The 24991-nt window shown below is 38.9% G+C and overlaps 1 protein-coding gene across 6 annotated transcripts in view; it reads left to right on the forward strand.

The window, feature by feature from the left end:
- The window catches only part of ccdc6b (coiled-coil domain containing 6b), a 149037-nt gene that overhangs the window by 71226 nt on the left and 52820 nt on the right, over positions 1-24991 (forward strand). For 2 of the 6 annotated variants that reach the window (XM_059947418.1, XM_059947416.1), the window contains exon 9: positions 3049-3098. In XM_059947418.1, the coding sequence (XP_059803401.1) occupies positions 3049-3098 (50 nt within the window). Of the gene's footprint in view, positions 1-1425; positions 2915-3048; positions 10066-24991 lie in introns of those variants that run through there. The other 4 variants (XM_059947419.1, XM_059947420.1, XM_059947415.1 and 1 more) reach the window with 4 other exon arrangements.

Genomic DNA, 24991 nt, shown 5'->3' on the forward strand with positions numbered 1-24991 from the left:
ACTCTGTTTGAAAAATTTTGGCACTTGAGAAAGAATTGCAGGATGAGCGAGTAAGGGGTAAATTCAAAGCTCTGCTCTAGAAACTACAATGCTTAAAGACTTGGCTGAGAAGACCAGTAGGCACACAGTTACATTGTTCACAGAATCAAGCAGCCAAGAAAGCAATCACATCAACATGACTTCAAAAGATGCAGTTGTGAAATTTTCAGTGTGTGACAGAAAGCTGAATAAAATATTGTAATTGATACACAGCTTCAGATAATTAATATTTGAGTATAAGATGAACCTCAACTATGCAACTACGTTACTAATAGAAACTTAAAAGAAATTACCATGTGTATGAGATATGTAACAGGTTACTTGGTTCCAATGACTGCGATCAGGTCATTGCCTTCAGCTGTTATCTAGATAATGAGAGCATTATTGCCACTAATTCTGTTATTCTATTTTCTCAAGTTTTGTCACTCATTTCTTGGCTCACTGAGATACAATAACTTAGTAACCAAGTAAACCCTGAGAGTCTCACCTGTCAATGGAAGTATGAAAATCAATTATGTTTCCTTGGCTGATTCCAGATACCAATGGCTTGGCAAAATACTCAATTACAGAAATATCTTAAAATATGATATTAGAAAGATAATATTAAGAGTACCTGTGTGAGACTTGCTTTTCTAAGCTTCATCAACTTCACAAGTACGTTCAACAAAGCATATTTGAGCTGTATGGAGAAAATGTAGTTGATCTGTTTAATTGGGCCAGATCTTGCTGGAAGACTCTTATTGTCAAACTCCTCCCCACTCCCAACTTCCCCTTTTAAAAGGAAGCCCATTCATTTCAATGGAGAGGAATGATCGCAAAGGAAAAGGACAAATGCTTTAACATACTTCTGAAGTGCCAGAAGGCGTTTTTGTGGTTTAATCTTCATCGTGTAATCTTTCATTACTTAATAGCTTTCAAGTGTTGTTATAGTTTGAAAGCATTGAAAGCCATTGATTTGCAAATTCTGCGATGCATAGTATTTTTTACAGTTGGTTCATTAATGGGGCTTCCATCCTGCCCATTGTAACATTGTTTTAAAATTAATGATAGGGGAGCACTTAGTAGATCAGCATTTGGGTGAGGGGTCTGCATGTCAGTGGTAACTACTGCTGATAGAAAAATCTGGCCCATTAGTTGAGCAATCAATAGAAAATCTGATTTGCATTGTATCAGCACTTAAAATTCTGGATTACATAGAACATTCATCTTTAGCTGAGCTGTTAAAATTTGCCAAACTGAACTTGTCCAGATTTTCAAGTGACCTTGCCTACATTTTCATAATCAATTGTATGGGGTAACCTCTTTGTGGGGTTTCTTTTCAGTAATTTTGAACTGCTTTTAATGTTAAAAACATAGCCTGAACCTTTTTCTGCATCTGTTTTTCAGAGGCCTTCCCCAAGGAGGAGCAACAGCCCTGACAAATTTAAACGCCCAACACCTCCACCCTCCCCAAACACACAGACAGTGGTTCAGCTGCCACCGCCACCACCTCCACCATCCCAACCAGCCCAGTCCCAGCCTTCAACATACCCTCCTCCTCCTCCTCCTCAGCCATAAAGTGCACGTGCTGTGACGCAGCTGATCTGGAGTGGACTGATGACATAAAAAGCAGTTTACTGAAGCCAAAGGCTTAACTGGCATCTTTTGGATTTGACTTATTTGCACTGAGATTATATCGGCTTCACCGCTAACTGTGTTGTAAATGTTTGTCTGAAGGGCAGCCAGTGTTGTTTGTCCACAACACTAATTTACTACATTTTGTCAGTGTTGACTGGAACCTCATGCAGAATCCTCATTTTGTTGCTAAGTATCTGCTGCATCCATTTGGTAATAATACATGATTTGATTGTTCTGTCGGCTAGGGAGCTCCAAAGCTTCTTTCCACAGATTTGTAAAAAGAAAAAACTTACCAATTATTTCATTACAGATTTTTGCAGTAACTACAAGCATGATGTGTCTTGTTTTCTAGGCTGTGTTTATGCTTCAGTGTGTTAATGCTTTAGTGTCTTGTTGGGTTTTGCCAAGCATTTACAGAATTAGCACTACATTTTGAAACAGAATAATTGGGAAATGTTTTAACAGTATCATTCAAACGCATCCAGCACTGTCACTGAATCTAATGTTTACCAGTGTATAATTTATGTCCAAATAAGCAGCAGATAAGTTTAATGCAGATTCAGTGTTGAATTTCTGTGATGTGGTGCGATTGCTGTTTTTTAAACCAGAATTCCGGGGTTTAGTTCTGGCAAATCTACACCATTTGGCAGGGATTACTTCTAAATTTAAGAATTTTGATTTAGTATGATCAGATCTTATGGCAAATTGAAGTAAACCTTTTTGCATTTCAATCTAAGATCAACATTTCTTGATGTAAACTGTAACCTGCATAGGTTTTAATGTCTGTGGGCTTTGTAGATAGTGAATCATTAGACGAACAAGCTGGCGTGTTTCAAGCGAATGTTGTCTGCTGTAAAATACTTGCTTTAGATGACAAGAAATCATCAGCTGAAATATTGAGTCCTGCAAATTTATGTTTAAAAGAACAAAGTTTGTCTTTGCTGCCAACTCAACTTTTCAGAGGAGTTTGAAGAGATAAAATTAGAAAATTGTTTTGAGCAGATGTTTCTTTTTGTGTGATGTAATCTGCTAACCCAGGTAGTAACATTTCAGTTTTCAAGGTATAATGCTGTCATAACCAAATAATTCTGTACTGCTTGGTAGATATGGGACACGCTGTGGAGAGCGCAAGTTCCTGGCTGTAATGAAAACTTCAATAATACATGAACCAGTACACTGTATAACAGGGAGAAATCATAAATACAGTTTTCCGTTCCTCCAACAAAAATAAATTGTTTGGTTTGGCTTTGCAGCAGCATTAATAATGTAAGAGTCCTTTTTTCAAAAAAATGAGAATGCTGGTGTGGGAAGAATAAGAAGGGAATTTGTGATCAATCTTGTAATTCATCTGCATTGAGACACTTGACTCTTTTAGTTTACTCTGTAATGCAGGTTTACGAATCCCTGAAGGCTTTGCTGGCCGAACCACCCAAACCACAAAGGTACGAAATTCCATCTCTGGGCTATGCTGAAAACAATGATTGCAGTTTGATTTCGCACCAAAATAGGAAGAGTTTGTTTGATTCCATGCTGCTACTTAAACTTCAGTCAATCTTTATTGAAATTTTAATAGAAATTAGGTGGGTTAAGATTGTGCACGATCTTTCTTTCTGCTTTCCCTCTGTGCCCCCATCACTCCTGCTTTATTGCAGTCATCCTCCAATGGAAAGTTACTGGAGGCCATACGCCAACAAGAACTTTAAGCTTTTAAGGAAGTGAGTAGAATATTGAAGGAATTGGTACACTTAGCCCAACCATTTTATGCTGCTACTGAAGCTGACACATGTTCAAATTTGGCATCCATCTGCTGTCCTTGAGCAAAGGAACAAAAATTAGATGTTTAGTTGTTTGAGCACATTCTACCATTGACTTGTGAATCTTAAATGGTTTCACCCAATTTGCTTGTAAATTCTTTTATAGTTTTTGTCTGGCATTGTCATTTAATTTTTAAAGCAACAGTGGCTCTTCCAGATATTCCTACAAACCCTTCATGAAGCTGTGCTTCTTGACAACTGAAAAATCAGACTTTTAATTTTATCCCCCATTGTTCTGACTCATCGTAGCAGGCATGGTTTATTCTTTTGAAATCCTTTGTGCTTCATGTTAGATCACTTCCTGATATTCTATCACTGGTGAATAAAAGGTTTAGTTTATTAGCTCTCCTAATTTGGCCTCCATTAAGTACCCAGACTTAAAGAAATTGCACAATATGTTGTCTGATAAATTTTATCTCTTTTTCAGCATAACTTTCACTCCTTTGTATTCGGTACATTGTTACCATAATTAATTGAGCTTTGCTCCCACTACTAAGTTGAAAGTATATTGAGGTATCCTAAGAGGAACTTGAGTTAAATTCTGCTTCTTTTATTGACTTAATTTTTTATCAGACATACTTTATTACAGTAGCGTTCCAAAGCTCTGCTGAACCCATTAATATTTTGTGGATAAACTAATAGTGACAATCTTGGATTTTACTTTTAAGAAGAAGCAATGATTGAAGACCAAAGGGGTTGTCTCTGAGCAAGTTCTCAATATAAAACAAGTTGGATTGTGTTACCGCTCAGATTTGCTGATATAAATGCAATCTGATCAGATCAGCACTGAAGTTAGGTTGGGTGTTGTGTATGGCTACATTTATGTAATCTGTTCTTCCAACTAAATTGCACATATTTGTGGGGCAACAGGGGCTAGTTAAATGGTTATGAAGACAAACAGTGATGGATATTTAAAGCCCAGACAGATTATGATGTCCAATATGCAATGCTAATCTGAGAGGGCTACTTGTACAGTTCAATGTTCTCGCCACCATCCACATTTATTTTTGTAGCTGGATGCTCTTGCATCAGTGTAACATTATTTAGGAGGATTGTCCAGTACTTTTGACTCTTGCTGTGGTTCTGCATGCAAAAGTCTAGAGAGGGTGATGTGGTCCTGATTTCTGAATGAACCATCTACTCCTAAGAATTCATTTATATGTGTTCCCCGAGAAGTGAGGAAAAAGGAGCACAGAGAATAGCAAGCTGTTGGAAGACACAAGAACAGTTGAGAAAGGGTGGATGGGGTTGGCGAAGATAGATTTTTAGCAGCTGAGTGTCCTATCTGCCCTCGTGTTCAGAAGGTGAGGACCAAAGAATTGGCAATGATGTAGCAAAGTTCTTATCACTGAAATCTGTCAGCTATTCTAACCATAATCACATCCTTGAAACAGTGCAGGGGCTCCGTTTCCAGTGACAGCTGAGATGACGAACAATGGGATTTGTATAAAAACACAACACTTAGTTCTAGTTTATCATGATTCAGAGTCTGTGACATTGGATACTATTGAGTTGGGCACCACTTCCACACGAGGAGGACTGGAGTTCACTATAATATAGAAAGTCTTCAGTCATTTTGGTACCATCTTTATAACAGCAAGTGCAGGTTTTTCATTTTAACCAAGTGATCCATTGTGCAAACCTATTGCCTGTGTTTTGGTAAGCTAACTCTATTTTCTGTGACTATTGATCAGTGAGCTTGTTTACCACTGGAAAACTGTGGTCCTTATTGCCTGGCTGCAGCCAACTTGTCAGTGATGTCTTACCCCATACAGATTCCATCTCTGCCATCATTTGTTCTATAACTGAAATTCAAAAAAAGGATGGTGGGGAAGAGTGAGAGTGAATATGTATTTGTCTGCACTAGCTTCAGCTTGTAAGTCAGAATGTACAGACTGAAGTAGAGATTGGTAAGTGTGGACTAGGTGCATCACAATCTTTTGTTTCAGATGCACTATGGGGCCTTTGTCAATGCTGTCCCGATAATTTCCATCGTCCTTGGAGTTTAAGTCATACAACTAGGCTCAGTGCCTGCATCTGCATCTGCCTCTGGTAGTGTCTTGACTTTCCACTGTAGAAGTGAACATCAAGTAGTCTGTGATGGTGTGACTGGTAAAACAGCTGGAACTGCCTCCAAACTAGGAGATGAAGTTGGAAACTTGCCCCATCATTGTATGTGAGATTGTGCAGGAGGATTTCAGCATTAGATGAGAATCCTGAATGCCAGGGGTTATTGATAAAAATTATAGGCTGTAGTTTTTAAGTGGTGTCTGCTGATGCCAGTGGTCCCAGTGATAGAATATGGCACAAAAGACTGTTCATGGATGACGACCACACATGAGGCTATTAAACTTTTGATAATTCCTTGCACTATGAATCCTACTGCCATCTTAAATGAATTCTGGAGGACATTTTGACGCTGCAGATGAAGGATATCTCCCATGCATCATTTTCATCACTCTAGTGCCTCTTGTAATAAAGAAAATGTGATAATCAGTTTGTCCAGGTCATTTTCTCATATATATTGTGATAATTTGCTATTGGTGCTGATCAGTACGATTCCTTTCTGGATACATCGGTTAACTCCCTGCTTCTCTTTGAAATAATACCATCAATCTCTTCTGTCTGCTTGACTGCACCAGCAAGAGCGCTCAGGGTTTAAAGTGTCATCTGACAAATTGGCACCTTCAGGATGCAATTGTTCGTTAGTGTTTCACTGGAGTGTTGGCTTGGATTTCTATGCTTGCACCTGTGGAGATAGATATATAGCCACCAGTTTTTTTTTCTTTGGTGCAAGTACCACCAAAGCTGAGCCACTTTTAGTTGGATTGGACATGCAGGTGTACTGGGACATTAACATTACTGGCCTCATATTTTCAGCCGATCCATTGGTAATTTGCAGCAGTTTGATTGCACCAAGTAGCCATTTTGAGAATTTAATTCCTGAGAGGTTTTGTCAATATATTCAAGGATACTTTCCTGTGACCAAGTAAAATGTTACATTTTTATGTGGATTTTGCCATGCTAAAGAGTGGCAAATTGAAACAAAGAAATGCCGGAAACAACTTTATTGTACCTGTTCCTCTTTGCTGTCAGGAGTATACAGTAGGTATACTGTTCTGTTTGGTTTGGACAGATTCCTGACATTTTTTTCATTGTGTGGAGTTTTTAGTTTCTAACCTGCAGATTCCACCCCCCTCCCCCCATATTTTTGTGTAGTTTAATATCAGGCCCAGAGCTTACCTATCAACACAATATCAGGTCAAAATTTTGAATGTTGAATTTCCACAAAGGAAGGTAAATGTAGAAGCACTATTCTTTCTCATGTTCTTCTGCACCTCCTAAAATGAATCTACTGAAGTTTCAGCTCTTAATGCAAGATTCAATTTTGTTAGAGTTTAAAAGTCAGTTTTATGGTTCTGGTGTGAGAGAAACTGAACATATTGTTGAAAGCTGACTCGAAGCTCATGATGTACTTTAGTATTTGAATAGAATTGTTTGAGCTTCCAGTGATCTATAGAAGTATTTCATTTACTTACATGCGTATTTAATATTTCCCTGCCTGCAAAGTCCCTTGCATTCTGCCAAGATTAAAGTAGGGTGATCCTTTATCAGCTCAACCAGACCAAGTCTGCACAGTGATAGCAGTTGTTATTTGATCATTGATGTTAGGTATGAACTATGCAGAACTACAAGAAGGAAATTTTAAAAGCTGAAGGTCAAGTATAATTACATGGGAATTGGGCAGAGTATTGGGTATAAACTATCAATCTCTTCTTTCATCCCCAAAAGACCTGTATATTCCTTGCCTTCATTTTGGGTGCAAAATTGACTGCAACTGTTGATTCTAAACTTGTATTACAAGAAATTCTGCAAATGAATATTAGAGTTCAATTTAGTATGCCATGTTGTGATCCACTTGTTAGATTTTTTAATGTTTTGCCCATCCTTCAGAAAATGGAGAGGGTGAATCAAGCCAATGCAGTAGCTGGCAAGAATTTTTATATACCATTGAAACTATCTAATTTGATTTATTTAAGTGATCACCAAAGGTGTTTTGTTTTTGTATTTTTTTATATTTAGACTGGTAATTGTGAAAAGGTCATATTTTTGATTGACCTGATCACAAATTTATATTATGATCAGGACTTTCTGTTGATACTAATGGTCCATTTCATTTCGGGCAAGGTAAGGGAAAGAAGTGGAAGATTAAATGCTGTCGATTAGCCCTCGGGATTCGGAGTCTTTGTTCATGATCCTGCAAGAGTAATTTTTGAGGTAGTTGAGTCAATTTTTATCATAGAGTAACCCATTGAGACTTTGTCACAAAAATGGTTGGAATTTTGAATGATTATGCTTTAAATTCCAAATTTAACTAATGCCCCCCACTCTAAATGGTTATTTTTAATTTGATCTGGGCACCCATATGTCTTAATCTTTCTGACCATTTTTTCACTTTTGCAAAACTTAATTGTATGCAGTTTTTAAATGAACCTCAATTTCTTAAAAATTGAAGGCTTCATGCATTTAACAATGTAAATATCTTTCATAAATAAGAGCATTGTTTTTTTCAAGTTAAAAAACAAAGTATTTCACTTGCTGATAATTAGTAAAGAAAATAAGACTTGTTAATAATCTGTTTACCATTCAATAAAATGAACTTGCATTTGTGTAGTTTATGCAACATTCAGAGGGTCTCTCAAAAAGCTTCACAAGTAATTGAACTGCATTACTACTGTAATGCAGGCAAATATCCAGCAGAGCGATTGACTTTTGAAGTCTGCTTTTATTGAAGTTTGTTCTTGCCTGAGATGAATGGTATTAGAATCTGTTTAAAAATGTAAGTGGTCCACCTTATTATGCACTAAGAAATGCAATCTGACCAAAGATCTGATCTTTAAGTCTTTTGTACCTACATGAACTATTTGATTTACTAGTCATAGTATTTTAAATCTGTATTTTTCACTTCAGACCTTTACACTGAACCTAAAAGATCTCAAATAGTGGTGAAAATATTTCAGCTAAATTTAGTTCTTTGAAATACAGAAGCTTTTACTTAACTTGTTTTTAGTAAGCAGCCATGACTGCTTTTGCCATGTGAAACTGCCCTAATTCCTTTTCATTCATGTACATGTTGATAAATAAAATGGAAGTTCCTAACTGTTTTGCTGAAATTAGATTCATTCACTTAGCATGTAATTTCATAGCTATCTCTATCTTGAAAGAATATTATAATTAGCTATATAACAAGTTAGAATTAAACCAGTTAATTAGTTAAATTTAATTCTAGTTACTTTAAACTGACATTAAAGGTAGCTTATAACCTCAACTTTAACAATGGCTACAATACTAGATTAGCTCAAAGAGTAGTAGTAAACTTTGTCATGCAGAATATCCCACCAGCCTCCTCACCATGGTAAATTCAAAATGAGGCAAATTTCTGGTAGCATTTTGTTTGAGTTTATATGTAATTCATCCAAATTTGCATTTAGACAAGCAACAAATTCTGACATTTGCTGACTTGTTGAAGTGTTGAAATTGCATAGCTATTGTTCTGAAGGTTTTTCAAAGTTGCCTTTAAAGGTAGAGATTTTAAACACTTTAGGGCAAAGTAGACATCTTTCTTGCATAATTCTGTGTAAGGTATGATCTGAGCTGAATATACTTATAGATGAAGATTGCAAGTGTAATTTGTAGTTGGCTTTAAAAATTAAAATTTTAAAACTTTAATTCCCCACTCTTCTCCTATTAGATTCCTCCTTCAACAGCCCTTGACCTTTCTCACGCACCTGGCTTCACCTATCACCTTCCAGCTAGCCTCTTCACTGCCCCCCCCCCCCCCCCACCCACCCACCCAACCTCATCACTTTTGAATTGTGGCATCTTTCCCCTTCCTTAGTCTTGAAGGAGATTCTCGGCATAAAATCTTGGCTGTCTATTCATTTGCATTGATGCTGTCTGACCTCCTGAGTTCCACCAGCATTTTATGTGTGTTGCTTTAGATTTCTAGCATCTGCAGACTTTCTCGTGTTTGAAGTTTTTAGATGTATTAATAATGCATTCATCTACATTTTGATTAAATCCCAAATGACTTTGGCTTATGTCTGTATATCTCTAAATTAGTGGGATTTACAACAGGAAATGTGCTCAATTCCATCTGGTTACCTCCTTTTAATTGATTTAAACTTTGTTCGTTATGTTGAGTTAGTTTTTCAACATGGTCTTTTAAGTAGCACCAAATGAATTGCAGTATTTTTAGGGTTTATGTCTTAAATTAACAAACCCCTTGTGTAGCTGACACATTAAGAAAACCTATGTATGAACTGAGTGTTTTTGTAACTGAAAAGAAATAAAATTTTGCAGAAACACTGATAACTCCATTCTCTATTAATGTAAGGTAGTGTATTGGCAGTTTTATTCTGGCGAAATGGCATATTTCCATTCTTCTGTAATTTAGTTGAGTTAAACATACAAAGGACTCGAAATAAGTTTATTGTACGAACAGAAATGCTATTACAAGATTAGTTGGTAACATGGCTTACTAAAATGCTACCTACTTGGTTAACATCTATTTCAATAAATGTCTTATAATTTTTGAGTTTCGTTGATCACTCACTTCAAAGATCATGCTTTGTTGTGAATGTCCTGATTATGCCAAGTTTGTGACGATTCATTGCTTTTCATGGTGCAGTTTGTTTCTTAACTTTAAATGAAAGTAGAACTACAATGAATCCTAGCAGCTAAGAATCTTCAATGCTACCACTTCAGGGTCAGTATATCTGGGAAGGAGAATTACATTTGGCAATTAACTTTATTTTTGGGCATTTCTCAAAGTGCAAAAACATTTTGACGTGTAAGCATATTTGATTCAATATTGGTCCAGATTATTTTTAACCTAAATGGATTAACTTAACATACACTATAATGAAACGGAAAATTGAGCTGCAAATTTTGGCAATGAGAATGTAAAATTAAACATGGAAATTAAGGAGCTGTTATGAGTTTTTCCAGACCTAAAATCTATGTTAAAGGTGCACAAGGGAATCAATATTGGAACACAATACCATAAAGTTACTGCACCTGCTCACAATGTTCATTAAACCTACTGGCAGAAAGTGTGTTCATTTAAGTGCAAGTAAAGTTTCAATTGTCAAGAATGATCGGCCCATGTCATACAACACGGCGCATGCAAGCTAACAAAACTTTCGATGCATTGTGTTTTACTTATTGGAAGCTTCTTCACCGAAAGTGAAAAATAAATATTACCAGTACAGTCTCATTCTTCTAGATTTCAAGTATTGCAATGGATGGGTTTTAAAAATTAACTTTTCCTTCTATAAACTCAGGTATGGTACACCTGTTGAATTAACTTCTAAAACTTACTAGCTCAGCCTGTACATCTCACTTGGTTTTCAGCAGATGTGCAGTTGCTTGCCATGTTCTGAAAGGTTCCAGATGCCCTTCAGGGGCTGCTCTTGGAATTGGTAATAGGCTGGTATTTGGTTTATTTTTGCCATAGGTTACTGAGGTACATTCTATCCATATCGATCTTTCCAAAACACAAACGCATTGAGGTGGTACAAAGGGAAAAGCAATAACAGAAAGCAGAATATATTCCAGTGATCATGAGTGGAAGAGGGTGCCATGCAGGGAGACAAAGTGCAAGGGCCAGAATGAGGTAGACCAAGAGATGAGAGTTCATCTGTATCGTAAAAAATCCATTCAAGAGTCTTGTAACAACAGGACAGAAGCTGTCTTCAGCGTACCAATATGTGTTTTCAAGCTTTTCTGTCTGGCAGGTGGTGTGGTGGGGAAGAGACTAGAGAATATCTGAGGTGAGAGTGGTTTTGGTTGTTGGCTGCCTTCCTGAGGTAGTGGGAAGATAGTCTGAGTCAGTGGAGGGAGGAAATGTTTTTGTGGTGAACTGAGCCATCTGCACAGCTTTGCAATTACTTGCAGTTTTGCAGTCTTGGAGTTGTCATACCAAATTGTGATGCATCCGAGTAGGATGTTTTCTTTAGTGCATTATGAAAATTGGTGAAGTTGAGTGTCATTGGCTACATGCTGAATTTCCTTTAACCTTCTGAGGAAGTAAAGATGCTACCATGTTCTCTCAGCCATTGTGTTGGGGCTAGGGCAATTTGTTGGTGATCTTTATACATAGAAACTTGAACTCCTCAGCTTTCTTCACCTCAGCACCATTGATACAGACAGGTGTGTACTCTACTCAGCTTCCTTGAAGTCAATAACCTGCTCTGTAGTTCTGGTTGTCCTCTTGATACCATGTCACTTGGCTCTTTCTCCTTCCTGTAGTCTATTTTGTCATTTGGGATCCAGCCCACTATGGTTGTCATCTACCAACTTGCAGATAGAGCAGAGTTATGAGTGTACAAAGAGTACAGTAACGGTCTGAGCGTGCAGACTTGTGGGACATGGTGTTGATAATTGTGGCAGAGGTGTTGTCTGCCCTTGCTGAGGGTGATCTGTTGGTGATGAAGTCATTTGCAAAGGGAGTTTTTGTTGAGTCCTATGTCTAAGAGTTGGAGAGAAGTTAGAAGTAGGTTTGAGGGCAGAACTGTAGTTAATAAATAGGAAGCTTCCTTGTCCATTACAGAAAAGCCTAAAAGAGTGGTAGATGCAGCACAGTCCATCACTGGAAAAGCCTTCCCCATCATTGAACACATCTACAAAGATTGCTGCCACAGGAAAGCAGCTTCTATTATCAAGGACACCCATCACCCAGGCCATAGGTTATCTGCTGCCATCAGGAAGGAGGTACAGGAGCCTTAGGTTCCAGACCAGCAGGTTCAAAATACATACACTACTGTATATGCAACCTTGAAATTCGACTTCTAGCAGGCAGCCAGAAAACAAAGAAGCACAATCAAACCCATTAAAAAATCCTACCCAACAAAGACAATCAAACACCCAACTGCAGGGGAAAGAAGAAATCAGGCAAACAATAACCAAGTAAACAAGTAACACAGAACATAAATGGTTGAGACCCCAAAAGTGAGTCCACAGCCACAGAGCCAGTTCAGTATTGCAGCCAGTCCAGGAGACCGATGGCTGCAGGACAGTCAAAGGAACAGTTATTACACTTAAGCCATTAGGCTCCTGAGCAAGTGTGGATAACTTTACTCACCTCAATACTGAACTGACTCCAGAACCTATGGACTCACTTCCAAAGATTCCACAACTCATGCTCTCAGAATTATTTACTTACTTATACATTTTTTGTATCTGCACAAATTGCCGTCTTTTTCATATTGGTTATTTGTCGACCTTTGTGTGTGGTTATTGATTCTATTGTAATTCTCTGTATTGAGCTCGTTAGTATGTAGCACTGTACACACCTGCTGATAAAGTCAGTGATGACGGTGACATTCTTATTTATGTTGGCCACAGAGTCCGTGACTAAGAATGACTCTACTGTCTCTGAAAATCCTTCGGTGACTGTTGTGAAAGAGACTACCATACTTTCCATGCAAGGAAACTGAGGACATTATTCTCCCAGTGTTTTGCTTATATTTCCAATTTTCTGATAAAGTGGGCACTGCACTTTTTGCCTGGATTAAATTGAAATTCTCACCCTGCAGTTTCATATTTAGAATGTTTATTTTGTCATACAGATTGGCAAGGCATGACACATTTCCACATCAAAGTTCAATCTTGTCTCCCTTGTAGACTTTGAGTTTGGCTCCAGAACCTCCTGCTATTGCTCTTTGGAATTCCAATAGTATTTAGGGTATGAAGAGAGGGGATAAAATGCATAAGGTTTCGTTGCATGCAAGTGACTTATTAATGTACATTTCGGATCCAAGGAAATCTATTCCCTCTGTTATCCATATTTTCCGAATTTAGTAGTTTTTCTGGTTATAAGTCAAATTTATGCAAAAGTGAGTTATTTCCCATTAATAATCATTTGGATCAGTATGAGCAGCTACCTTTTAGTATTGCTAAAAATCAATTTACTTATCTTGGTATTAAAGTTACTAAGAATTTTAAAGATCTGTATAATAATTTTCTCCCGTTAATTGATTACTGTATACCCAACAAATACCACCTAAATGGTCGAATTAATGCTATTAAAATGATAGTTCTACCAAAATTCTTATATATATTTCAAGCAGTTCCTTCATTGATTCCTAAACGGTTTTTTGACAGAATAGACTCTAAAATTTTATTATATATTTGGAACAATAAAAACTCTAGATTGAGTAAACCTTGCAGAAGCTAAAAAAAGGACGCTGGTATGGCTTTACCAAATCTTAGATTGTACTACTGGGCAATTAATATTAGATATATTACCTGTTGGATTCATTATTTAGATATACATGACTGTTCCTTATGGAGGGAATTGGAGAAAAACCTCAGTGAAGGAGTATTCATTGGCCTCTTTACCGGGAACTCCTCTTCCTTTCCTGCTCTCTAAGTGTGGTAGACAAGACCTTAATCCTATTATTAAACATACATTAAGAATTTGGTTTCAGTTTCACAGATTTTTTGAATTAAATAATTTTGTTCTTTAAAGTAATTTTTTTTTAAACCATCAATTTTAGATTAGGCTTTTTTAATTTGGTAAACCAAAGGAATAATATTTTTTTGGGATTTGTTTATAGGTGATTGTTTAATGTCTTTTACTCAGCTAACAGATAAATTTGTTTTAAACAATGTACACTTTTTTAGATATTGACAAATAAGGATTTTTTTATGTACTTTGCTTCCAAGTTATCCCTCTGCTTATCCATCTAATATAATAGATACCCTGTTCCAGGTTAAACCACTCCAAAAAGGATCTATAGTTACGATTTATAAATGGTTATTGAATTTACGAATGATATCTAACAACAAAACTAAAGCTGCTTGGGAATTAGAATTTCAAGTTACTTTCAGATAATCAATGTAGTGAAATTTTTCATCTGGTAAATACTTCATCTATTTGTGCCTGTCACGCCTTGATACAGTTCAGGGTAGTGCATCAGCTACATATGTCAAAGGATAAATTAGCCCGTATTTTCCCAATATTAATCCTATTTGTGATAGATGTAATACTCGGGTGGCCAATTTAACTCATGTTTTGGTCTTGCATAAAGTTGGAGAATTTTTGGAAAGATGTTTTTAAAACCTTATCGAAAGTGCTGAATCTGGATTTACAACCAATCTTATTTACAGCTATTTTTGGGATTATTCCATCGGAAGCAAGATATACTCCTGTTTCTGCTCAGCGGATGATAGCCTTTTCAACCTTATTGGCTAGGAAAGCCATTTTAGTTAAATGGAAAGACCCTAACCCTCCTATCACCCTTTTATTGGCTTTCCTGGATCATGTCCTGTTTAAGTCTAGAGAAAATAAGAAGTTGGACATTGGATACATCCATTTAATCTGAAGAAATCTGGTGACCTTTTATTCAATATTTTCATATGATCTGATTTTTTGTACTGATTCTCTTCCAGCTATTTTTTCAGAACCTTGCATTTGAACAGAGAGTCTCTTCTCTTGGTTTTTCCCTCAGGATGGACAGCCCAGTTTTTTTTCTGTTTAGAATAGTGTTTTTCTCTTTTATAAAAAATTTCTAATAGTCCTTACTTTCTTCATAAATTGATAAGAGGAGAATTATACATTCTATATCAAATTTATACATTGTAAATCAGCACTATAAGTGATTCTGATATTGTTTATTTTACCTTCTGTATGTACTGCTATTGACAGGTATACCAGAGATAGTCTCCTCCTGTTTGTATACACATTTATTTTAAAATCAAATTGGAAAAAAAGAGAAGAAAGACTGAGCAAAAACTCAACCACAGGGTTAAAAAGATCAAAGAAACATCTGAAGCAGCAGCCATTTGGCAGCCAACAACTTCAGTGTGAAGAAACAAGTGTTTAAACTCTTCATTGTTTTCTTGGCATAACTGGTGAAATATTCTGCTATTTAATGGACGGGCTTTAACTTTGTTAATGACAGATATTACAAGAGTTATGCTTGACAAAAGCCACTGGCTGAGGCATTTGGCTGCGAGATGATGTTGATGAATTACACAATGGATTGGAAATAGACTTGGAATTTATTTTCATGAATGCCAGTAAACAAGCAACCTGTTATATATGGTGCTCCATCTGTTGGACAAGAAATCATGTTCCTAATTGGAATAATTTTTATCCTCATATTTTGAGCTCAATGTAGATTGATTCTCCATTGTCCATATGTTTTCAACTTTTTCCAAGAGAATCTCATAAACTTTTCTATTTTTGATAAAACGTAGATATGCCATTAGCAATGCCTCATCGTCTCACACAGTTGAATCATCCAGTTGTATTCCAAATTCTGTTTTTTGTAGCTCTGCACGTATTTACTACTCAATGTCTTCATTCATTTTGTCAATATAATGAGCAACAGTTATTACTCAGAGGAATTGATTTTAAAATAATGGTATCCATTTCAAGAACAGCGGTAATTCTGATACAACAGGAATTATTAATCTTTCAGAAATTGTGTGAGATTTTCCACACTTTGCTATCATCTTGGGAATGTTATAAGAAGCAATGAGACCACAATCAAGGTAACTTTTAGATTTCTTGACAAATGTGCAATGATTTTTAAATGCTTCTTTCATCTTCTGGAACTGAGTAACACCATAAATAACCTTTTTAGAGTGTCTTTTATGGAAGTGTTCATACAATCTTGATGGTTTCATGGCTTCAGGAGACAGTCTAATATTACAAATAAGACACACAAGATGTTGCTGATCTGACAGGAACAGAATAAAACCATACTCCAGGTACGTAACATTGTATTGACGCACTTTCTGTAGCTTCTGTTTCTTAGCAAGATGAGAATTCAAGGCTTCACCACCTTCAGACTCATGGAGGTATTTATCCATCATTGACTAGGCTAAATTAAAATAAAATAAGCTGGGAATGTCTATCAGATGTTGCCAATAGCAGCAAGTTGACACAGGTAGTCAGGTCTGGTGCCTCAAGTTAGGGTGCTGTTTACCCCCCCCCCCCCACCCCGACGATTTCTCTTCCCCTAATGCCCCAGTTATGACATGCAACTGCCACCTTTGGGAATCGCTGGGCTAGGGACAAATACAGTAGTGTGGCTTCCTGGGCCCAAAGGCCTGTTTTGTGCTGTATCTCTAAATAAATAATGTAAATAAATCTATATGACCAGATGACACTGAACTGTTCCAATCCCTGAAGTCATTTTCCGTATGGCCCCCAAGTGTCTACTTTCAATGGGCTCATCAATGTGAGTCCCTGTAAGCAGAATTTGTGCAGCAACCATGTTGAGGATGTGCGATATTGTCTAGTTGGGACCACGCACTCAGCTTGGATGGAAGGCAAAGAATCAAAGTTGGGAGGGAAGGGGGATCTTAACAGCAGTTTTGTTCCTTTTTTTAAATGTGTCTCAGTAACAATACTTCATAACTATTGGGAAAATAAACATTCACAAACTTAAATTATTGAATGCCTTTGTCATCTCAATGTCCAGACACAGTATTGATCACAATACCGTATTTCCAATACGTGTAAAATACTGAAACTTGGAGTTAAGGGTTTAAAAACCAATCAGCCAGCAAGTTGAATACTGCACTATTTAGATGAATTTGCACATACATCAGATAACCAGCAGGGGGAACATTACTACAATTCATGACAATCTTTCCAGAAAGGATCAGCCTTGAACTCTTTGCCCTGAGTGAAGTGCAGTATTAACATTCTCAACTCCTTTGAGCAAGATTTGGCTTAATGAAAGGCAAGAGTATCTTTCGAAAAATAGTAAAGTGAATTACAAATGCATATGTTGTTGACCTGCCTCCCAAATGTCTCAAAGCACTTCACACTTTGAGTGGTAATACTGCATACAATTAGTTCCTGAAAGCTGTGAGAATGGCGTGGAGTGATTACTGAAACAGGTAGGGGCAGGATGGAATATGTTTCCGTTGCTTTAGTTGGGTATGCAGATATCTTGGTGGAAAAGAGATGCATGATAGATTTGTTTTGATGAGCACGTGGCAAAGCTAATTGTAAAAATGAATGAACAAATAATTTTGTGCAGTTAATTTAATCTACACTATATTATGGCTGTTTAAATGTCATGTTTGCTAATCTTTGGTGATATTTCTCCATTTGTTTCTGGTTTTTGCACCTGGTATGAGAAAAGAAATTTACGTAGGAGGGTGGAACGCTGTTGAGAGGCTGTCCAGGCAGTTGTGGTGGCAGGAATGAAATCACCTGGTGCTCGTAATGGCTGTCTGTTTACCATCTCAGACACTGATGACTGCAGGTCCTCTTTTCTGAACCCCAGCAGGACCCATGGGAGACGAGCATCCATCAGGGAAGCCCTCAGAGCAGCCTTTAAGGAAGTGGTGAAACCACTCACACATTCCGTTGGACTGCGGGTGATAGGACTTGGTGTGACTTAGCCTAATTACAAGTTTCTGGGCCATTGCAGCCCAGAGGTCTGATACAAATTGGAGACTGCAGTCAGAGGAAATATCAGATGGGGTGCCAGACTGGGCAACCCAGGTGTGGATGAACGCCGAGCACGTCTGCAGCCATTGTCAATGCTGGGGGGGGGGTGGGGGGTGACGTCTGGCCACCTGGTGGTACAGTCCACCATGGTAAGGTGTGGGAAGCCATGGGAGTTGGGGGGGGGGGGGGAGGAGAACCAAAAAAACCCACATTGACACAGTCAAACCTTCGCTCAGGAACCTCTAAAAGAACCAATGGTGCCTGAACACGTTAATTGTTGCGCACTGGCACTCCACACAGGCTGAAACCCAATCACACATGTCCTTTCCAAGGCTGTGCTACACAAAGTTTAATGCAACCGGTTTCTATGAGGCCTTCCAGCCTGAGTGTGAGAGACCATGAATGGAGTCAAAACAGTGCACCTCCAGTTTGCGGGCACAATGGGGCAAGGGTGACTGGTTGATACATCACACAGGAGAGCAACCCCAGCTTCCCTGAACTTGATGCCAGCCAACTGCAGACTCACAACTGCTATTTGGCAAGCCTGGACATCTGGGTCAGTCACATGGTCAGCTACAATGCCAGCATAGTCAATTCCTTGTGTTTGGCATCAACAGCTGACCATGAGGGGCAATCAGCCACAGCATTATTTTCCACTTAACATGTTGTATATCAGTTGTGAACTCTGAGATGTAGGCCAGTTGGCATTGCTGCTGTGCAAGCAATATATTTTGATATTTTGGTCATCGTGTGCATGAGGGGTTTGTGGTCAACGAACGCTATGAAATGATTCCCCTCTAGAAGAAAACGAAAATGGTGGATGGCCAGATAGAGACCAAGAAGCTCGGGGTCTTACTTCCTTTCTGGGGGATGGAGCTGCCGGCTGAAGAAGGCAAACAGCAGCCACACACCTCCAACCAACTATTCGTGCACAACACCCACAGCATAGTCCAAGGCATCGGTAACAATGACTATAGGTGCATTGGGGAGTGGGTGTACCAGTAGGGTCGTGTTGGAAAGGGTTTGTTTGGTGTCATCAAATACCCAGGTCATGTCCACTGACCAGTCCAACATTGATTTGGGTATTGCCTTTAAGCACACTATACAGGGGGAGCACAAGTTCAGCAGCTCATGGAGTGAAGCGGTCATAGAAATTCACCATGCCTAACAACTCCCTGTAGTTTATTAGTAGTGAATGGGAAATCCATAATAGCAGCTTCTTTTGATAAGAGGGGATTTGCACCTTCTGTGGAGGTGCAATGGCTGAGAAAGTCAATGGTTGACAACCCAACTGGCAGTTCGCAGGGTTAATAATCAAACCATCTTGGCTTAAGTGCTCAAAGTGAGCGGAGATGAGATTTGTGTTTGGAATTGGATGCATTGGCAACAAGCATGTCGTCCAAGGAAACAGAGAAAATCTAGGTCTTTTAACACAAAGTCCACCAGCTGTTGGAAAGTCTGCGCTGCATTTTTCAGCCCAAACGGCATGTGCAGAAACTCGGAGGCCAAGTGGGGTTATCACAGATTGACATCAGGAAAAATTAACTTTCTGGTTAAACATGCCAAAAAGTCTTAGATGTGTGGGACTGGTTAACAGTTGGAGGTGATGGCCCCTTTAAGGCACTGGTAATTACCACATGGGTGGCAACCACCATTGGACTTGGAGACCATGTGGAGGGGCGAAGCCCAGAGGCTACTCAGCCAGCATACAATGCTATGCCTTTTCATGTTGGCAAACACAGACTTGGTGGTTGCCAGCCTATGTGCCTGGGCATGGACTGGCAGGCCAGTTACAGAAATATGGTACTCGACCCCATGTTTTGTGACTGTAGTGGAGAATGTGGGCTTGGTGAGATCTGGGAATTCACCCTGAATTCAAGTAAACTCACATGCCATGGTGCATGCGCTTGACAGAGTCATTGTGGATAATTTACTGGGGGGGGGAGCAGGGTAATGGCCCAAATTCCTTGACATCCACCCTTGGGCACACAAGACATCTGCTCCAAGCAGAGGCCTGGCCTCTTTAGCCAAACCAAAGTCCCATGTGTAACATTGCCCACTTGAAGCATAGTGTTGCCCATTGTGTCGGTAAGTCTGGATCCTGCTACTGTTGGCGGCCTCCGGAGAGGTTTCAGCGCTCTTTGCCTTCTGATCAATAGGTGATGCTAGCAGCACACGCACTTGAACACCCTTGTCACACAGCAACCCTGGCAGCTGGAACCCATGGTATTCACTGGCCTCTCTCCTGATACACTGACATTGTTAAACCTGCAAGGTGGTCAGCATTTCCTAGTGTTCGTACCAAAATGAGCATGGTGAAAACACAGGCCAGGCATCATCTGTTTTGCCTTATGTTGGGGGCTTTCCCTGGCCTTATTGAGGCAGGGAAATGAGGAATTATGTCCCTCTGCCTGGCTGAGTGTAGACTATCACCCATTTTAGCAAGCTCCCTATAGTCCTTCATGGGTGCATTAGTGAGGGTTATGCGAACTCGATCAAGCATTTGCTGCAGGAGTTCTTTAAAATAAAACAAGGATGTTAATTAGAGATGGCACGTGGTCCATTAACTCTTAGCATCGCTGAGTCCAGGTCAGGAGAGCAACGGTTTGGCACACTCCGACGCTGATAGTCCCTGTAAAAGGTGAGTTTTCAGCATTCGGTATTTATCATGCTCAGCCAAGTGTTCTAGTAGACCTGCCACTCTCTCAGCCATGGAGCTGCTGAGTGATGCTACCACTTCGAAGTATTTGCTGTTGTCAGTCGATTTCTCATATTGGGCTCTGCCTTGTACAAACCAAGCAATGACATTTTGCTCCCAAAACTCCAGCAGCTTTAAAGCAGTAACTCTGAAATCATCCTAAAGCATTGGGGTCACTAATGTAAGTTTTCACAAATAGAAAGGTGGAGGTGCTTTATGTTTAAACAAAACTACAGCAAATTATTGTAATCCAAAAACTGAACACAAAGCACAACAGTCCTTTACATCATCACATCAGACTAGCCTCTTAAAGTGAAACCTCAACTCAATGTTGGTGGTTGTGAATTATGTAAATTTCCAGCAGTTTAGTTACCCTACTTCTGCCTCTCTCGTTCCCCCTCTCGTGGCAATCCACCTAGTACATTATGCGGTCTCCTGAGACCATTGATCATGCTTCTGTTGGTTAAAGCGGAACATGTTTAGGGAATGCACTGCAACCCTCCCTTGCCAATTGCATTCCCACCCTGAAAGGTTGACTTCACACACAAAGTTCTGAACTTTATTCTGCAACTTTAGACCTAGCATGCTAACAGTAATGGAGAGCCAGAGAACGTAGCAGTGACAATCCAGATGTTGATTCCTTCCATTGACCTATTGATCTACCATGTAATTTGCAAGTTTAAACAGTTTCTCAGTAGAGCAGGTGTTTTTTTATGACACAAGTGGATTTAAATTTTGGACTTCTGAGTAGACTAATGGCGCATCCGTTGACAATGTCTTCAGTTTAACGAATAAAATTATTGTTTTACTCAGTATCTGAGTAACTTGAGAGAGATGATATCCAAAAAGTATATGTTCTTTGAGAGTTATGGGTGACTTTTAAACTTTTCATGGAGATGTTCCTTCCACATCTGATTGTGTTATAGATGAAATGGTTTCCTGCAATTGATTATGGCAATTAGTAAAGAGTCTCAAAATTAGATATTTATCAGGATAGTGATTCTGTAAATCATTGACCTAAAATGTTTCTCTTAGAAGACCCTGGCCTGTTGTGTATTTCTGGGAGTTTCCATTTTAAAATAATAATATTTTGGCCTGGCCGTGACTCTAAATTTTACCGTAGTAATTATTTAAAATAATTTCCATATTCTTTACCAGTACTTGGTTTTACCAATTGCATAAATTAATTTAAAGTTAATTATTGAGGACTTGAGCAGAAAGGTTATTGATATAAAAGCTTGTGTCCTGTCAAAAACAATCCTTCATTTAATTGATTGTCTTGGTAATGATTTCAGCTCTATAAGAGGGGCCATGGACTTTTGCAGTTGTCGAAATTGTTCTCAACTTCTTCCTTTTCCCAACAAGATCAGCATTTCTTTCCCAACCTCCCATTTCAGAGGCATACGAACCCACTTCCCAGTGAACCACAAAGCTGAAGATTCAGATTGCTTAGACACGTAGCTGTGGCAGGTTTCCTTTCTAAAGAACTTTAATAAATAAGCTGAACTTGCAGGGCAATCTGACACCTTGCAGTATAAGGTGGAGAAGGGGAGTGATAAAATGGGAGTCCAAGATGATTGATGGACAGGGGATGGGTGTGCTGGGTAGGTGAAGAGGGTGGAATTGGGAGACAATAGCAGGTGAGTGATAGATGGAGGTAGAGTGTCCACTGGAAACATATTGATGATCCCTTCCCCCACTCACCCTCTCCCCAAAGCTCACATCTTACTGAGATCCTGCTGCAGGTTGCCTGCTGGCATTATACAGTTTCATTTCTCTTGACAGCTTGCTGTTCTTTCTAGATGGGTTTCCTCTTTTTTTAAAAACAAATTTACTTTGTCACTTTTGTGAAGGATTTGTATTTGCATTGGGAGCTTTACTGCCCTGCAAAAAAATATTTTTTCATTGCGACTGGAAATGAGAAATAAAATAACATGAGTGGGGGAATGGTCTTTTAATATATTAAATATTCAACAAATGAGAGAATTCAATGGCCTTGACTTGTATTGATGACCAATATGTTGATTGGAAATTGAGGAAATGAATGCAAGTATTAGTCATTTCCACGTTGAATATGTCTCTGGCTATCCATTGGATCTATGCCTCTTATCATCCTGGAGGAAAGTATTGGGGGGGGGGGATATCAGAGGTAACTTTTTTAAACAGTGTGGTGGGTACATGGAATGCCCTACCAGAGGTGGGATAGAGACATGAGGGGCTTTTAAGAAAATTGTAGATAGACACATGGAAGATGGAAAAATGGGGGAGCTATGTTGAAGGGAGGGGTTAGATTGATCTTAGAATATGTTAAAAGGTCAACACAACATTTTTGGCCAAAGGTACTGTGCAGTAGTGTGCTATATTCTAATTATATAACGGTTTCCCCACTCTTCGGCAGCAGAGGAATGCAAATGGGTGCAGAGAACCTGGTGCAAAACATTCCCTTGGGTACCATTTGGTTCTGATGCCAATTATATAATTACTCAGAGCTTTTAACTCATGGGAGAAACTAAGTATTTGTTTAGGTTGATTTTATGCATTAACAGTCCCAATACAGAGCTTTGGAGTGGGTATCTGAAATTTAAGTGGAAAAATCAGTGCAGCCCCACATCCATAATGTAAAGAAGAAATGAGGCAGATAGCACCGACTGTGTGAGATGGTTAGATAGGTGGAAGAGACAAGCTGCAAGAACATTCAAAGGGAAAATGAAGTCAATAGAAAGAAGGGGACATGAGAGAAATTATAAACATATGAGATGCTGGAAATCCAGAGCAACACATACAAAGTACTGGCGTAACTCAGCAGGTCAGATGACATTTATGGAGGGGAATAAACAGTTGATGTTTAGAGCTGAGATCCTTCATCAGATTTGACTGTTTATTCCACTCCACAGATGCTACCTGACCCACTGAGTTCCTCCAGCATTTTGTGTATTGATATGAGAGAAATATTAGACCTGCCTTGTGATTGAGGTATCTGTCCTAAGAATAGTTTTCAGTAACTTCTAAATGATTGACAGAATAATTATGGCTACAATGTCAAACAAGAGAAAATCTGCAGATGTTGGAAATCCAAGCAGGGCACACAAATGCTAGAGGAACTCAGCAGGCCAAGGAGCATCTATGGAAAAGACTATTGAGGGGCTTCGGTCCAAAACATTGAGTGTCCTCTTTTCCATGCTACAATGTTATAAATTATCTTCCTATTTCCTTACTAATGGCATTGGCAAATAGATAATTGCTGAATTGAGAGTTTTGGGGATAATCCTCCACATCTATTATAAAGCTGTGGGGAAATTGTAGGTTCCTTAAGGTTTTTATAGCCGGATTGGCAGGGGTGGGTTGGTGGAAATGAGCTCCCATTACCTGTTAAATGCTTCCAAAGGCGTGCATCTCAAATAGCCTCGGACAACCAAGTCTATGTTATGGCCTTCACATGGGGCTTAGCTACTAAGCCCAGCAGAACAATTTCACCAAAGGGAGAAGGGACAAAGGTGAGTTACTGGCTGGCACCTTAAAGCCGGCCGTTTCGGGCAGATGAGACTCATCAGCCTCTGCCTCCGAAGAAAATCTCTGACCTCAAACCTCTCTTGCCTTGAGGTATTTATCCATGGCAAGTGCTTGGGAATAATCCCCGAGGAAATTCCATAACTGGAGTCCCTCAGGCAGGTCCTATGTTGAGCTCAACGCCGGATGGTAATCCCTGCGACACTGCTGGTGCCAAACTGTATCTTTGGATTCTTCAGCTGCATGGACACTAGCTTGCTCTCCTTATCATTATGCCCTGGCTTGTGTATTATAAAGACAGCCAGGACGCAACATCCAATATTGACCCTGACCAGTGAAGGGTAACTTGTATCCAGAAGAGTTGCCTTTTATTTTAACAATGTTAGTCAAAACTTTACCGCTTTTATTTCATATTAATCTGAATCATTGTAGCTAGTTTCTCTGATCTGTTTTAGTTCTGCTTCTGTCTCTGATATTTTATCATTATCCCCTACTTTGCTGAGTAACATAAAGTAGTTGGTCAAGTCAAGTCACTTTTTATTGTCATTTCGACCATGACTGCTGGTACAGTACACAGTAAAAATGAGAGAGTGTTTTTCAGGACCATGATGCTACATGAAACAATCCAAAAACTACACTGAACTACGTGAAAACAACACAGGGAAAAAAGAAACTACACCAGACTACAGACCTACCCAGGACTGCATAAAGTGCACAAAACAGTGCAGGCATTACAATAAATAATAAACAAGACAATAGGCACAGTAGAGGGCAGTATGTTGGTGTCAGTCCAGTCTCTGGGTATTGAGGAGTCTGATAGCTTGGGGGAAGAAA

This window comes from Hypanus sabinus, chromosome 22, assembly GCF_030144855.1.
Source record: "Hypanus sabinus isolate sHypSab1 chromosome 22, sHypSab1.hap1, whole genome shotgun sequence".
NCBI lineage: Eukaryota > Metazoa > Chordata > Chondrichthyes > Myliobatiformes > Dasyatidae > Hypanus > Hypanus sabinus.